The sequence below is a fragment of the Oryzias melastigma genome, linkage group LG7 (assembly GCF_002922805.2).
Source record: "Oryzias melastigma strain HK-1 linkage group LG7, ASM292280v2, whole genome shotgun sequence".
NCBI classification, from domain to species: Eukaryota; Metazoa; Chordata; class Actinopteri; order Beloniformes; family Adrianichthyidae; genus Oryzias; species Oryzias melastigma.
Genome location: NC_050518.1, coordinates 8,910,670 through 8,927,530, shown reverse-complemented (window position 1 = coordinate 8,927,530; position 16,861 = coordinate 8,910,670). Strand labels below are relative to the sequence as shown.

General features: G+C 40.8%; 2 protein-coding genes across 2 annotated transcripts; both read right to left on the bottom strand.

The window, feature by feature from the left end:
- Window positions 1–789: 789 nt before the first annotated feature.
- On the bottom strand, window positions 790–4,371 carry hoxc11a (homeobox C11a). Its single transcript, XM_024292213.2, has 2 exons — window positions 3,357–4,371; window positions 790–2,058 (listed from the first exon to the last, which is right to left on the bottom strand). The coding sequence occupies exons 1-2, from the start codon at window positions 4,072–4,074 to the stop codon at window positions 1,826–1,828; spliced, it is 951 nt and encodes a 316-aa protein (XP_024147981.1). The 5' UTR covers window positions 4,075–4,371; the 3' UTR covers window positions 790–1,825.
- Window positions 4,372–12,922: 8,551 nt separating this feature from the next.
- Window positions 12,923–15,571, bottom strand: hoxc12a (homeobox C12a). The gene is made up of 2 exons (XM_024292214.2): window positions 14,720–15,571; window positions 12,923–13,737 (listed from the first exon to the last, which is right to left on the bottom strand). Exons 1-2 carry the CDS (start codon window positions 15,309–15,311, stop codon window positions 13,499–13,501), a joined length of 831 nt encoding a protein of 276 aa, XP_024147982.1. The 5' UTR covers window positions 15,312–15,571; the 3' UTR covers window positions 12,923–13,498.
- Between the last annotated feature and the right edge of the window lie 1,290 nt (window positions 15,572–16,861).

Sequence of the window (16,861 nt, the reverse complement as noted above, 5' to 3'; positions counted from 1 at the left end):
AAAAACAAAAAAAATAAAAAAATGAAACAAAACAAAAAACAAATCCAAGTTTACAGTTGATACCAACTCGTTTTAAAACGCCTCATGCGCGAAAAGGTATACATTTTACAAGCACAATAAAGCGTATTTACTGGGCGTGCTAAAACTGGTAAAGTTACCTGCTGCAGTTTAAGGCAAAGGGTCAAAGTTGGTGTCTGTACACATTCCACGTTCCTCCCGCCCACTCTCATTGGCTCAATCCGTCCCTCCGCACATTTCCGGGCTCCCTGATTCCACTTTATTGCAGCAGGTTAAAGGTGGAGGCCTTGACATTATTGAAGTTCAAAGACTAATTATAAATCCTACTCGATGCACATGTGCAATCATCATGCGCATATGCACGGCAGCGCATGCAAATTACACGCAGACACGGACACACACATTGTTTTTTTTCCTGAAAGTTTTGGCAGATGATTTTCAATTTCCGACAGTGTTTACGTTCATTATTTTTGCTTTTAAAAATAATACAAATATCGTTGAATTTATTTCTTTTATTTTGGTAAATTTAGACTTTCTTGTTTACTGTTTACTGCGGAAGTGAACGCTGTTTCCCCAGAACAGACGGTGCAATTAAGAGGAAAAAATAGCCATTTAGTGCCTGTGTCTTTATGGCAGTGTCTAGACTAAGAGAGTGGCGATTCCATTTAGTGGCCACTAAAAGAGGTTACCATTCCACTTCCTTTCTCTAAAATGTCCAAGATCTGGCCTCTATCTCGGCTTAAGACGCGCGCTATGCACATTCACACGCCATTTTTTTTTTTTTTTGAAAGTGGTGTGGCTTTAAAAGATCCAGAAACGCGTCAAGTGTGGGGCCTGCAGAGACAACCTCTCAGTTTATAGTTTGTCATTTCAAAGCTAACGTGTGTATCCTCATGTAGAGGCCGTTACCACGAGGCGATGAATGCAGACCAATACTTTTCAGGGTTTTTACGCACGTTTATGAGCAGCTGCCATTTCCCAAACCCGACAAATATCGAGCGTTTCGTGAGTGCGGTGTGAGTGCAGAATCTGTAAAAACACACGATTTGCACAAAAAGCACAAAGCAGTGGAGCGTTGCCAAAATGAGTTTTGTTTATTTACGAGGTTTTTTTCTATGTGATACACAGGCCGACGATCTGCCCATCCTCTCAGAAATCCAAAGCACCAAAATATTTTTTGAAGCAAATGTTTAACGAGAGGTGGCGTTAAAGCTATTGGAGTTACATGGGCGGTGTGATGAATATAGCAGCGGGGATAGGAGGGAGGAGGGGGTCAACATACGCCTATTTACAGTTACAAATGCACGTTGCATATAGGCTATACTCTGTACATTTGGGGTATATACTTTCACAACATCACAGTTTTCAAAGGTGAAAAAAATGCAGCCCTGAAATTTCCAAGGGCTCGACTATTCTCCGATAATTTCATATAAATGTGCTATTTACACAGATTGGAGGATGGGAGAAGAGCTGAACGTTGTTTGCGCAGTCGTGATTCCAGCGGTCTTTCCTACATAACAAATATGAACAGTAGAATAAACATAACCGGTGATAAATAGGACATATTCAAGAACAGCAAAGAAATTATTATTTTTTTCAATCACGGGGCCTTTCTGAACCTGAACGCATCACCGCCGCAAAAGCAACATTTCCTCCCGCGAAGGCCCATTTTCTTCCCATGTCCGCGTTAGCATTGCACTGTTGGTGTTATGGGCTCTTTTAGAAAATGATTATGCCCACGATTACAACTCAGTGAGATAATAGGAGGCCTGTGTGCCAGTGTCCCAGACTGTGACTCTGCTCCTGCTCACAACAGGGGGTTTCCAGAGAAGTACTGCAGGCGATCTCTGCTCAGCTTCTTCTCTTTCATTCTTCTATTCTGAAACCAAATTTTCACTTGGCGATCGGTGAGGTTTAGCATTCGGGAGAGCTGAAGCCTTTTCTCCTTGTTGATGTAAACGTTAAAGAAGAATTCTCTCTCCAGTTCTCGGATTTGAAACTTGGAATACGGACAGCGCTTCTTCCTTGTGCGAGGAACGCCTGAAAAGAATGACAAAAAAGAACAAAACAAAGATAATTTTTAGGAAAACCAAAACAACATGAAATATACTTGTTTTTATTATTTTTTTAAAACATTTCCCCACATGTGAGGTAACGATAGACTTCCCAGATGCTAAGAATTCAGTCTCAGTGGCATTAGCAATGATAACATCTCAGTCCACATTCATCAAGCGAACTATGCTGAGGCTATCAGATAAACCCGCCATTAAGAGTGTTAAATATCCAAAATACTTTGGAGTAAATAATATTGACTTACAGCACCTAAGTACGTGTTTATCTCTTATAAATATACAACAACTAAACTATACTGGCGCATTATGTGCGCCACATTCCTCTGGAGCTAAACTAACAATTTACACAATCTTTTGGCAGTGACTTGAAATGCATTGCACTCGTCCACAATCACATATGCAGACCGCAATGGCCCCATAACTTCTTATCAAACAGGCGACATGGGATGTATATATATTTTTATTGTTTTGTGGGAGTGTGTGAGGGGCCAAACGCCAGTCTGAGTTAGCCTGGATGTGCTAGTGCATGACCTAAGTGCTGCAGCATTTCAGCTTTCCAGAATCAAACTCGACATTTCATCCATTATTGACGTTAAAGGGGGATGTTGGTTTGGGTTTTTGCCACCAGTGGGTAACAGGGCAGCACGAACAACGGATATTAATGCTTTTGAGAGAAACAAAGATCATGCAAATAGTATTAGAATTTGCACATATAGGAAGGGTTTTCAAACATGGAGGAGGAAAACAAATGGTTTTATGTTCTATATCTATATGGATAGATAGATAGATAGATAGATAGATAGATAGATAGATAGATAGATAGATAGATAGATAGATAGATAGATAGATAGATAGATCTGCAGCATGTCTTTTTGTAAAAAAAAAAAAAAAAACCCACCGAGCTAATAGAAAATCACCAAAACGCCAAAAGCAATGTTCTGCCCAATTGGTTTTTACTTTCGACAGCCCGACACGAAAATCCTTTAAAATGCCCAAACGCAAGTTCATGATCAAAGTTAACATTTGTCACAATAGCTCTCTCTTAAAAATTTCACAGACTCTCACCATTGAGGCGTCTGTATATAACATCCCACTTTTTTCAAAGCGCTTTCCCATCGTAAAAATTCTTCTCGTTGCAAGAAAGAGCTTTGTAGGGTTATAATAAAATCCTTTGAATGCTTATAAAACTCCACATAAAATCTGACCGACAAAACACCGGGCTGGTCCCCTTAACCTTCCCCCATTTTACTGCTTCGGTATACCTACTCGTGTGGCTGCTCTTGCTGGGGTTGCCGTCCTTGCTTGTCGCGGTGGAAGACGCACAAGAACCTGAATTTGTATGTTCCTCCTGCTCGTCTGGGTCTTTTTCCTGCTCCGGAGCTCCGGCTGGGGCTGTGGGCTGTTGCTGCTGCTGCTGCTGGGAGTCACTTTCCGGCTTCCCCCCCTCGCTCTTTTGTAAACAATTGTCTGACTGATGGTCCGTGCTGCTGCAGTACGCAGTCTCGAAAAAGCGATCGAACCCTTGCGGAAGGACGTTGTTTTTCCCCACGCCGGAGTAGAAGCCCGTGGAGGGGTGGTTGGAGCCCGGGTGGGTGTGATGGTGATGGTGGTGGCTGTACACGCTTTCGTTCTTCATGAGCATTTCTGTCATGGTGGAAGGAGGAAGGCAGTCCCTGTGCACCAGATCGTCTCCCGAGTAGCACGATGCGTAATTGCCTCTGTGGTGCCATTTACTAGCCGGATCCAAACCGTAGGAAACTTCCCGTACCGGCTGCACTTGAGACAGATTTGTGGAATAAGGGTAGCTGATTTGCCGGGACGGGGCCTGTGGAAGGAACGAGGAGACGGCAGAAAACTCGGGGACATAGTAGGTGCAGCTGGGGAGGTAGATGTTGGAAGCGCAGCCCGTCCTGTCTCCAAACTCGGATGTCCGGTCTTTGCGCGTCTGCGAGCAGAAGTTGCCCAGATTCACTGAGTTAAACATCTTTCTCTCTCTCGTACCCAAGACTATAGATAGATGTTTTGGATTCGAGCTGCTGCAGAAGGGAAAAATTTGGGAAGGCGAGATGACGCGCAATCCGTCTAGGTCGCCCCGCAGACACGTGATCGAAAGTAGATATTGTCATATATCAATTTGGAAGAGTTGGATGTGTAGGAGTGGTTGGCTTTAGGTAAGATCGAGGAGGTTGAAACGAATAATTTTCAAACACCACGGGTGCTCGCAGAAAACCAATAACAGACTCTGGTTTGCTGGCTATGGCAATTAGAGATATGTGCAGGGTGTGTTTATCCTTATGTACTGCTGCTAGGCTAGCAAACAGCTGCAGCTCATGTGCTCCAAAGCACAAACTGTACACTGCACTCAATGACATGAATGTTATAGTGCTAATCAGGCATTTTCAGGTAAGACTATTATTATTATTATTATTATTATCATTATTATTATTATTATTATTACTGGGTTACTCGGATACTTTGTGCGCAATTTTAACTTTTTTATAGTTTATTATCACACAGACAACACTATTTTTATTTATTGCAGAATAAACTTGTTCATTTGCTGTTTCATTATTTGAAAAATAAATGCATTTTTGAACAACAAACTCTAAGAATGCCTCGTGTCTGCTCACAGTATTTCTTTTTGCAAACATTTCCCCTTTTTAACCTATTGTCAAACGACGTGTCCACACAAAGAAACAGAAGCGACGCAAAGTCATCTACCTGCAATATTTCAAGGCTCGCCGTATTTCATGAAGATTTTCCTCTCTATCAACAATTGGAGACACATCAGCTCCTCGCTCCTGTGCTGGTGGGATTAGCGGTGGTCGACTATAAATGTGTTGTAAAGTGCAGCTGAACCGAGTCTGCAGGCAACGCCGAATGCACAGCATGTATGTTGACTGAGCAAACTAAAGTCACCGGCCCACTGTCATTATTCTCTGCCTCGCATTTTGACAGGATCCGTGAAGGACAAGTGCGCAGCCGACTCACAGCCGAACCTGAAACTGACGCAGTCGTATTATCCGCAAATATGACGCACCTCATTCAGTTACAGAAGGAAGAAAAGAAGAAAAAAATATGATTTTAAAACATCAGAACTGCTGGATTTCTCCAGTTTGAGGTGGACCCAAACATGTGAGCCTCATACCCGAAAATAATTATAATGTGGCACTGTGTTCCCTTGTTTATTAGATTACATGTTGTGTGTGCATTCTTTGTATCTAAGATTCAAAGCTGAGAATTAAGGACATCCTAACTGGCTGGTTGCCAAAGCATGTGTCTAGATTTTTCATCTTAAATAGAATAAGTCCCAGCTGATGTTTTAGGTCTTTTTTTAAAAACTAGAATGTAGACATTCATTTGAGACGAACAGAAATAAGTTCCTTTAAAATCTGTAATAAAATGAAGGGCTTGGAGGAAAGCTGTGGCTGCGTGTGATTTCCTGCGTCACTGTAAACTTTTAATTGTACTTTTGAGGCCCATCTTTGAAACTTTATAGACTAACTGATACTATTACAAGGTGAAATTAATATAATGGCCCATTGTTTGCGATTATGGTCTGCTTCCTAAATGTTGCACTGGACTCTCAAATTGTTTCCCAATATTCCAATAACACAATCCTTCGGTTACAGTCACCCACGAGACACACGTGTTGCTTTTAAGTAAGACAGCGGGGTTTGAAAACGCACCGCATGCGCGCGCTGGACGCACGAAGATGTTGCATTTATGAAAACGTGGCGTTAGCATGACTTTGTTTACTGCGCCTCACAAACAAAAGGTTGTCTCCCATGATGCATCCTGCACCCAAGTACAAAGAAAGCAGACAGCTGTCCAGACACAGCACTTGAATTTGACCACTAAAATCCTCTCTGCGTCCACCATAAAAGCGCGAATGGCTGTAGTAACGCTAAATCCCTTTCTTCCAGAGAACACCATAAACACTGGGAATGGGAGGAATTGCGATTCTAGCAAGAAATTCAATACCTAAAAAATGGAAAAGGAGAAACTGTGGTTTGTTTTGTCCGTTAAAGCAAACATTCAGCTATTTTTAAACTTTTGTATTAAATATATTTAACAAAGAAGCACACTTTCTACGATTTTAGACAAATATTCTTTGAAAGTATTCAGTCACTTCATTTAAAACAAAAACGAAAACTTTGTGAGAAAATGTAAAGTATATTATTTTAACTGGAAAGTGCAGCTGCGAATAATTATTTCATTCTTCAACCTCAAGTTGTTGATTTTTTTTTTCCTGATCACAACCGCAGCTATGGAAATATTAGTATGAACTCACTACGGCCTGTTTGGACTCATGCACGGCACATGCAGCTTGATCACAGATGCAGCAACATTACTCTCGCGTTAAAGTGTCATTTCCTTTTTTCGCCCACATAAAATATAGAAAACATTGTAATTAAAAGATTAAAGCGCGCAGGGGTTTATGCGAAACATCAAAAACGGCCAAATGATCCGCTCCTATTGGAACTACTGTAATTCTGTGGTTTGGAATTATTTTTACTGTCAAGATTGTTAAAAATATACTTTACATGTAGGAATAAATCCTAAACAATAAAACAAATAGAAACTAATTTCGTAGGCGTTAACAGGTGAGTCTAAAAAACAATATACCTGATATAATTCCCCCTCTATTTATGTTTTTGTTTATCAAAAATATAAATCAATTAAGTTAATATATGAAAATGCAATCCACAAATAATTTTTGAGATGATGTGGTTTGTTTTTTTAGGATAAATGCATGAAATGAAACTATTTTTACATACGGACGAAATGAGGCGTTTAGGAGATCGGGAAATGGCGCTACTTCCTGTTTTCATGTCGCAGCGTGTCATACTGCGGCAAAAATATGACAAGCCAAAGTCCATCACTTAGCCAAATCTGCTCTGTGAGAGTCTTGGAGCTCGCGTGGGTCAAATAGTGTGATTTATAAAAGCGTGAATTCGTTAAAAGGAGTCTGTGCTGAAATGCTTCTAGCAGTAGGACCCGGGAAAGTTAACTAATGTTGCACCAAATCAGCAGGCCTATGCAGAGTTTTGAGGGAGAACTTGTGTGCATCCGCGTTATCTGGTTCCTTCAAAGACTCGTGCAATGATTAACAATGCGGTGTGCAGGTCGCAACAATCCGCTGCCTGCTTTGTGTTTTTATCCTGCGTAAACACAGCCATGGAAGCACCAGGTTTAAAACAAAAAACACTGGCTTTGAAGAATTTGAACTATGCGTTTGCAACCTATACAGCAGGTTAATTACAATGTTTAAAGCAAGTGCCATCGTCTTTTACAGAGAGATGGAAACCTTAAAAATCAGGGTGTTTTGCTTCTGTGGTGATAAATCCTGCTCCAAACGATACAATCCACACACACAAACACCGACAATGGGCACGGAGGCACTGCTGCTGCACAGTCAGGGCTGAATGCAGGAAGCCAGTCTAATCATATTACTGTCCCCTATTGGCCTAGATAAGTTTAATTGGATGTAAGTCGGGCAGTTAAACATGGCTGTATGAGCTACAAACTGTTTCAAGCAACACTAAAGAGGCTTTTTTTAACACAGATCTCAGGAAACGCATCAGCCATGACGCGTAATGTGGTGCCTTCAACTGCCTTACAAGATAAAGACATGTTATTGTTAGATTTGGAGCAATCTCCAGAGTGCATTACACGTTCACCGACATAAAGCTTTCACAACAATGTGTTAACTTTTTATTAGAAGTATTAAATGATTTCACATCACAAGAAATCACCCGGTGAAGAGTCTTCTATGGCTCAAGCCCCGCTCCTGCGGGTTATGGTGGGGAAACCTGGGAGTGCTTTGAGCAAAGGAAGAGGAAAAGTGAATGTCAGAACTGTTCCAGATACGCTGAAAGTGAGCTTGTGTTTCCTTTTCAGCTGGAGGGGCCCTTTGCTTCACGGTCCAGGTCATGCTACAGAATTCAGAACAAAGAGGATTTTGACCCACGAAGGCCCTTCAGACGCCGGGGTGTCACATGCCTATACACTTACTAAGATATTTTTAGGTGCGGCCTGTATTACAAAGCTTTGCAAGTGCAGAATACATTTATAGGCATGTGTGACAGCATTTATGTGTACACAAATTAACATGTATGTGTGTGTATGTAAAGTTTTGTGCAATTATCGGATGTAAATAAAACGAGCCTGCTCTAGCACGCGTTTATTTGCGGTGCCACGCGCTATTTTGATCTGATTTAGAGTTTAAACAATTAGAAATAACTATTAGCGAAATTTAAATAATTTCCATCTAACTATGAGCTAATTTCCTCCTTAATTTCATTCAAAAAATTACCCTAATGCGGCGGCTGCAAACCCAAATGCGCAAAATGTACTAATTATCGTCATTTTTTAAGTCGAGAAAGCTGCGCCAGAGCGCTTTACCCTGATCAAAAAATATATTTGAACACTAATAAAAACCCTTATAAGATTGCTCTGAATAAATGTTGTTAAGTACAAATGTGCGTAAACAGAACAGCCTGACTTCCGTCCTAAAATATGCGTAAAAGACGCAATACGAAATAAAAATCCAACAAATTAGAAAGGACTGGTTGTTGTTTTGAAAGCCTGACCTTAGCATTGATTTTTTTTAAATGTTTTCCTACCCTCTCACGCGGGGACAATCAGTTTGTAGGTGATTTCTGCTGTTTTGAGGAAGTAATGAAAGCCTCGCGCCCTGTGAAGGCGCCAGAATAAATTGATAAGATGGCACACTTGGAGAGAAAAATAGAGCTCACGAAGAACTCATTTCAAATCATGTCAAAATCAATATATAACCGTTCTGGAAAAAAAGTCAAACGATATGAATCTCTCATGTGAAGCCTCCTGCCTATGCCCTCTTTATCACATTAACACTCTCCTTTGAAGCCCCACATTAAGGCTTACTCTCGCCCACGTCCACAGGCACACACCGCGTCTAGGAATAACAGTGTTCTCTATTTCTCAGACCAGCTTTGTGCCATAAACGGCAGTGGGGTGGCGGGGGACGCAGACCACATGCCACACAAGTTCTCTGCGAAGTGCACCGTGGAGCTCACTGACCTTTGGGACGCGGAGACAGGCCGCCATAAAAAGATTTAGCCAGTCTCAAAGTCAAAAGTGTTCCAGAGCAGAGACCTTTTGTAAGATCTTATAGGATGCGCGTAAACAGACAAAAGCGTTTGGTGTGTTTCCGTTTTCCTTTGAGTTGTTTTCAGTGATTTTTGCTGATATATATATATATTTTAAAGCAGGTAGATTAGTGGATAAAAACAAGTTTACCCTCTGGTGGATTGCAGGTTTAGTTCATTAAAAAAAGAAGTTTCTGGCACAACATGATGAAATGAGATCAAAGAAGTGAATAAATGATCTCAATTAAAACATGTTGTATGGTTTGCTTGGCTCTGATCAAAGATAAGACTGCCAAATTATTCAGTCTAAATGATCCCACCGATTTATTAAGGATTCACATTACCAGCATGAAACTAAGCAGCCTTTGCGTCATTAAGTCGCAGCGGCGAGCACGATCATGCTGAGCTGAACGCTGAGTTTAGATGCTTCACCGTCATTTCCTCACAGTCGCACTGCTTTTGAATGAGCAAATTAGGGAATGATTACCGGAGATTCACCAAAGAACCACCGCAGGAGCATTTTTTTTTCAACCAAAGATTTTGGACAATCACTCTTTTTTCTAACCCCGCTCTCAAATCTAAAGCAAAAACAGTAAAAAAAAATATTTCTATCTGTTGTGTTCTTTAGTTTTTTGTGATTTCCCTATTTGTTTGTTTGTGTTCACAGTGGCGCAGTAATGCGGAGGCTTAAACTTGAGGCTTTGAGAGCAATTTTCCTCTAAAGCCAAACACTTAACACTAGTTTTGTCTCATTTAATCATCAACAGCGTTTAAAGTAAAAGAAAAAAACAGTTTTATAAACAATAAAAGGTGACAAATGTGTTTTTTATCAACACCTTTTGTCCCATTTTCAAATAAATGTAATCCCGCAGAAATGTTTTTGCAAAGGTGTTTATCACTATAAAGAAAATGCGCACGTCTTAAAAACTGTGCGTAAAAGATCGTTTACTTGGCAATTTAATGCAACTTTATTACAATTTAGTAAGTTTTATATAAACTTGTAATTATATAAAAATGTATTTCATTCGCTCGGTTACATTTTAACAACTACATTTACAAGCACATTTAAAAATAGACTGTTTTCTGTGGTGAAAATCATAATCGTTTTCTTTTCCAAGGACAAAATGTTTATATAAAAAAAGTATGAAATGACATTATGATCTGATTTCTCAAACTATTTTGAAAAACCAGGAGGTTTTGTAAAATAGTCTGCGCATTGCAAAGTGATACTGTGTCCCAATAAGAGAGGAGCGCCTCCAGACAGGCCTGGTTTATTCATTCCACTGCGGATATCTTGGATCATATTTTCATTTTTATGTCTGTACAGTCCTGACAACATTTTCAGACATTGTCTTTGCGATGATAAATATGTTAGAGGTATTTTTCTGGTTTACAGCCAAACTGCAGACGGTGTCTCTCCGTGAAGCAACAAATAATCGCCACTTTTTAAAGCTGCAGCAGCAAACATGTTATAAAAGTGAAGTTCAGATCAGCTTAATTTTGTAAAATTTCCAATATGTTGGTAGGTCTGCATCAATAATGCAATAAAAGCACTAAATATGGATGAGCAAACGAAACAAGAAGCACATCTTCATACATTTAATAAAAAAAAGTAGATGCGTCTTGTGCGCAGACGAGTTGCAGGAGCAACCGCTTACAGTTCACTGAAAATGCGTCTTCTGATCTTAACACAGAGCGAGCACAACGTGTTCCAGAGAGCATACTTCACCTAACTGCGACTGCAAGCTGCTGGACACAAACGCACTGACGCTCGCTTGGCTGCCCGATAGGAAAACACCGCACAGCTGCGTGGCTTTACACTTCACTGCCAGCAGGGAGAGCCTTGTGGATATTGCAAGTGCTTCATTATAAAACCGTCTATGTAGTTTGCAGTTTTCCGTGTAGAGACAACGCAGAGACGATACGAGTGCATGTTTTCCATGCGTAATTGTCGCGTGTACAAAAGCCCTTAATGCAAACCAGAGGATGCACGAGCAAAATGGAGTCCAAAAAGGCTTGCGAATATGGAGCTCAGGGGTGTAACCCTATTACTGCTTTACAGAGCTGTTGCGTGTTTGGCTGCAGCGTTAAAGGCTTGTAGCACAGTGGTGACATTGATTAGGTCGAACTTCAAGGGTTTAAAAGGGAAAAAGGGTTAAGGAACAACAGCAAAGGGGGTTTATTGTTGAAAAGAAACGCAGTTAAACGGTTGATGATGTTCCTATAAATTAATTAAAACGATATTCAGGATCTGGGTGTGCATCTGGCCACCATCTTGCATGGTAACATTTATTCAAGTTACCTCTGGCATATTGTTGCGATCAAACATGAAGGGCTAAATTTATCAGCATATTGTGCGTTTAAAAAAAATCAGAAACTCCTAAGTCCTTTATTTTGTTGCGGAGGAAATAACTGTGTTATAGGTCACAAAACCAAACACTCAGCAACACAAAAACCGGATTTTCAGGCACAACGTTCTTAGTCAAACAAATAATAACACACACACACATCAATAAACGTTTCAATATACTGTTTATTGAACACATAACGCATATACATTCATATCATTATTACGTTTACAAGACAATGTAGCAATCTCACAAGCGCAAAGAAAGGAATGCAATGTGGGCGACAGAAAATAACAGCTACTACACCCAAACGAAGCTTCTTTAAATGTCATGAAATGGATTCAAACGTTTCTTGTTTTTCCTGTACACCCGTTCTTGGCTGTTTTTATTTATTTTTTCTGCGCACATTCCCACTTCTTACACTCACAGACTGCTTTCACGGAATGCCATATTGTACGAGACGATCAATAACATAAAGCACTATTATATAGCGGCAAGGGATCCTCAATTAGGATGCAAATACTAATTTATGTGATTTTATTTTACAAGGTTATACACAAGAAAATAGGAGGTGAGCGCACTGCAGGTATAGAGCATCCTCCAAGCCTAATAATAATAACAATAATAATAATAATACATTCTTTGAAGACGTTGGTGTTAAAATATTTTAGATTATTGACTTTTTTACTTACGTAAGTGAAAAAAAGTATAAAAAGGGTCACCTGCATAAAAAGTGTCCCGAAAACAGAAGATGATTCATATCTACTTCACATCAATAACATGCTGCAAACATTTCACTGCCATAGCTTACTCATTATACATGACAAATAATGCACCACTTGTGGCCCGACTTAAAGGGGCAAAAAAATGCAGGAACATCTTCTGAGTTTTTCCTTATTGTTGTGAGCACCGAGTTAGTTTAGGCCTCAAAGCCGCTCTTCTGAAGCGAAGCGGCTCCCCCGTTGGACTGACTTGGTTTCAGATAGCTGAATCCTTCCATCCTGGATCATGTACAGAATTATTTTTAATTTATTTATATATGTTTTACTGGCACAGTCTGGACTTCTAATAGCAGCTCAAACCCGTTTTAAAACGGTGATGTCACCATTTGGAGAAACTAACTCCGCGCAATGACGCACAGGTTAAAGTTAAGACAAAATGTTTAAGTGAAAAAGAAAAACTTAACAAAAAGTTTTTTAAAAAAGTTTTGTTTTGAAGGATCTATTGACAGGGGCTGCGTTACGGCTGCAGACCCTCTTCCTCTCCCAGACTAGCAGATCCGCTGCCCGTGACCGTGAACGTGCACGCAAACGTGGCGAAAACTACTGAAAGCAAATGTTTATATTACCCAGCGATTTATGGCTTTAGCCTCAAAAAATGCACAGAAAATAATCCCGCGTCGCTCAATCAGCGTGGATAAAATGTCGCGCTCATATGTTGCGTCATGATTTTTTACTTTAAGTTCTTTATTTAATCGTTTCCGTTCACTTCTGTTCTGAAATTCCATCCACCCCCTTCCTCCTCCTCCCTATTATTTTCTCTTGTACAAGAGGAACAAAGGGAAGTCCCGTGTCTTCCAAAAAAAAAAAAAAAAGAAAAAGAAATTGCCCGTCAAGGTACATTTCTTTTCTTGCAGTTGACATCAAGGGCGCGTGGGCTAATATCTTGTGACAGATCAGGAACCTTGACAGGAAACATATTGTAAAAGTTTGTTTGTGCTGTGGTGCCAAACATGAAGGCTCTCTGACGTGTGATGCGATTGTTTGGGCATTTCTTAGACTATTTCTTTAAACATTAGCAAAAAATGTTTTTTTTAGAAGAAGCCTGCGACGTAAAAGATGGAGAGATGAATGCATGCATTCAAAGAAGACTTGGGGGGGAGCGCACCAGGCTCGGCTTTATACTGCTTATCGATTCTTCTACATCTCTAAAAGTAGGCCAAAGCCTGCTCCCTCAACATGAGTCTCTTCTTCTTCATCCTGCGGTTCTGGAACCAGATCTTGACTTGTTGGTCGCTGAGGTTCAGCCGATCGGAGAGCTCCCTCCGTCGCTGCCTGGTGATGAACTCGTTCAGCATGAATTCCCCTTCGAGCTCAGCCAGCTGGAGTTTGGAATAGGGTTTGCGTTTCTTTCTTGTCCGAGTATGCATCGGGTACCACGGGGCACCTGGAGGGGAAGAAACGAGGAGGAGGGGGGCGCACAGCGGATTAGTCATCACAGTGGAGAAATCACGGTCACATCCAAGGTTATGGTGGACCCACGCGGGCAACTAGGGGTTATCTTGCCAGGCTGTGAAACTTTCAAATAGAAAATAAGTCAAAAACAAAGACTGGACCCCTCATGTGCGCATGCTTTTGACTTATTTAGCTCCTTTCAATCAAATAAGAGCTTAATTTATCCCAGAAATAAAATAATAAGTCAAGGCCATGCAAGATGCTCAAATCTAAACTGTTTGATTGGAAACATCTGACCTCCAACGTAATATTTTCCCCTCTTCCTGCCCTTACTACCCCTAGGTGTTGCCTTTTTTATTTTTCATCCTTCAAAAGAGACCACCACTGCTTTTGTCACAGGACGTTTTTACTGTTGCTATTAAAACAGCATTAACGCGATAATTAAGTCATGCTTGCAAATCCTCCTACTTATTTGAGAGTTTTCAGAGCATATTAAATGACTTGGGTCCTCTGTGACAGATATTAATTTTGTTTACGAGTAATAAAAAAGAAAAGTCTCTATTTGATGCAGTCAAGCAGGGCGGACTATAACCTCTTTAAATCACGGCGCTAATTTGTGCGTAAAGAGCAAAATCAGACTCGTTGAGCCACAGAGGCTGTGATAGGAAAATGCACAGACACCACTAACTGTTTGGTCAAAGGCTGCAGCCATTATGGTTTGCTGAGGTTATCTGGGACTCTGCGCAACCACCAGCAGCATGGAGTATTTTAGGGCAACCCCTAGCGGCGTTTGCGCACCACGCACGTTCCCTGCAGGCTGCAAGTTGTGCATCAGGATAGCAACCTTTTACTGTCGAGTTAGATAATATACATATACATCTATATATATGTGCAACATGCAGCTTTTATGAACAAAAGGAGCGTGCGTTTAAGGGAATCAAATGGAGAAATAAAGAGAAAATGGTTGCACCCACCTCCTCCTCCTCCTCCTCCAGCTGCTATGGTGCTTGAATGGCTTCCCGGTGACAGCAGGGTCTGCGTGTCGCTGGATGAGGGCTTGCCTTCGTTGAGCAGAGACGAGCTGGAGTCGGACTCCATGGATTGACAGGACGGCGGGTCTTGCGTTAGCTGCTCGCTCCCATAATCATATTTGGAAAAGCCGGCACCAATTCCACCGTGCATCCCGTGATCGGATGTCAGGGATGATGTGTCTCTCGCCCTGTCCTCTCTTTTCAGGCTGCTGCCACCTGAGCAGGTCTCTCTGTTCCCGTTCCCGCTGTTGTAATAACATTTCCCCTCCTCTGCTCTGGTGATTTCACACGACCGATTGAAGGAAGGGTTAATAGACACGGGGCTGCTAAAGTAGGATTGAGAGTATCCATTGCACGGCTCCGAAGGATTCCACGGGAGGGAACAAACATTGTCCCTTCTCGGGTAAGAGAGAGACGGAATCCCCGCCAGTTGTCCCCCCGAGGCTCTAAAATTCGGAAAGTAAAACGTGTCTCCAGTGTGGATGTTTACCAAAGGTCCCACAAACCCTGGATTAAGGAGATTATGCTCGCCCATTTCCGCGGGCCCGACCAACAGCTTCTAGTTTATTGCAATCTGACATTTAACATAGTTAAACCTGGAGCTGCTCCTGATTGGCTGTCCGCACACCACGTGGCCCGGCCAACTTGTGCTACACATAGTACCACCCACTTGGTCCCTCAGACAAAACAAAACATTAACTTCTGTATTACACCGGTTTATATGCTTTTTAAAAATACCATAAAGCTTTTTATTAAAAATGTACAATCTTATTTTCTCCTCTTGAGCCACTCTCAGCCCAAAAGGAGCGCGCGCTGCTTCTCCTTTTACAGTCGCGCGCAAGTGTCCACGGCCTCGTTTAATATCTTTATAAGCTGGCCAAAGTTTTTTAAACGCTCTTCCTTATGAAAACTGTTTTTGCCGTGGAGGAGTGGGCGCGCGCGGCTTCTTGTTTTCGCGCAAATTATGGTTGAATTTCACGTCATATAAAGCTGTGATGTGCCAATTTACAAGCTTGTTTTAAGAAAAGACTGATGCTCATTGCCGCACACCACTCGTATTTACAGTAAGGGGGTCAGCAGGTTGAAGCCACTGGCTCTGTAAAAGAAGACGATATTCTACAAGGTTACTTTAAGAGGGTGTATTTCACACAATATTCTCTTGTACACCTCACACCAGCAACTTTAACAGATAACTCCAATAAACGCTCGCAGCCAAACTCTGGTGGGCTAGTTATACCTCTCACAATTCTTTTATATGAATTTTACAAGATATCAGAGGGCACTCAACTGATTCAATCAGCCATCTCTGCTTTATACCTCACTAATTAGTTGATTTGTGGATGCACTTCAGAAACTAGTGAACGGATTTTCGGAAAAAACGATTTTTTTACCTGAAAATTACATACATATTTAATTATTACATATATATTTTTATGAAGTGGTTTTTATATTTATTTTTTGCTATTCTTTAGTGTATTTGTTAGCTCAAAAATCCATCTTGACCATTACTGACTTGCTCTATAAATTTAAAAATTTAAATTAACATTTTATCACCTCTCGCATCATCCAGTTTGCGCATGTCAAAAATCAATTTATAGATTTAAAAACTCGTCATAACTCAGCAACAAGCTTTACCATGTGTCAGTAGAACCCAAATCTGATTTCTTCTGACATGTTGACTTCGCGAAACAGAAAAAAAAAACAAACCTGATCTGATTTTTTAAACAAAAATTATCTGGAAATAGTGTGATCCCAATCTCAAATTTAAGGTGTGTTTGTATTAAAAACCATGATTTATTTTTGTTAAAATAAATCCAGACAAAAACAAATATTAGAAAAAAATGGATAAATAAATAACACAGATTTGTTTATACAGGCGCACTGTGGAAAACATAAGTACATGCATGAAAAAAAAAACTTCTTGGATGAGATTGCGCACCGCTGCGCAGTCTCTGGCGTGCGCGCCTGATGGCACAAGTTGCGTGCCAGGAAAATGTGCCAATGAAGTGTTATGTGAGAACATTAGGGTTCATTTAAACACAGACTAGAGAACGGTTTGCAACCCAGACGATATTTGAGAGCCGT

What these genes read in the sequence shown, in the direction of transcription:
- hoxc12a (XM_024292214.2), bottom strand. Translation starts at nt 15,311, where the DNA reads ATGGGCGAGCATAATCTCCTTAATCCAGGGTTTGTGGGACCTTTGGTA. An exon ending in TGGAGGAGGAGGAGGAGGAG is followed by an intron (nt 13,738 to 14,719) that starts GTGGGTGCAACC and finishes CTTCCCCTCCAG; the next exon opens with GTGCCCCGTGGTACCCGATG.
- hoxc11a (XM_024292213.2), bottom strand. Translation starts at nt 4,074, where the DNA reads ATGTTTAACTCAGTGAATCTGGGCAACTTCTGCTCGCAGACGCGCAAA. An exon ending in CAGCAAGAGCAGCCACACGA is followed by an intron (nt 2,059 to 3,356) that starts GTAGGTATACCG and finishes CATTCTTTTCAG; the next exon opens with GCGTTCCTCGCACAAGGAAG.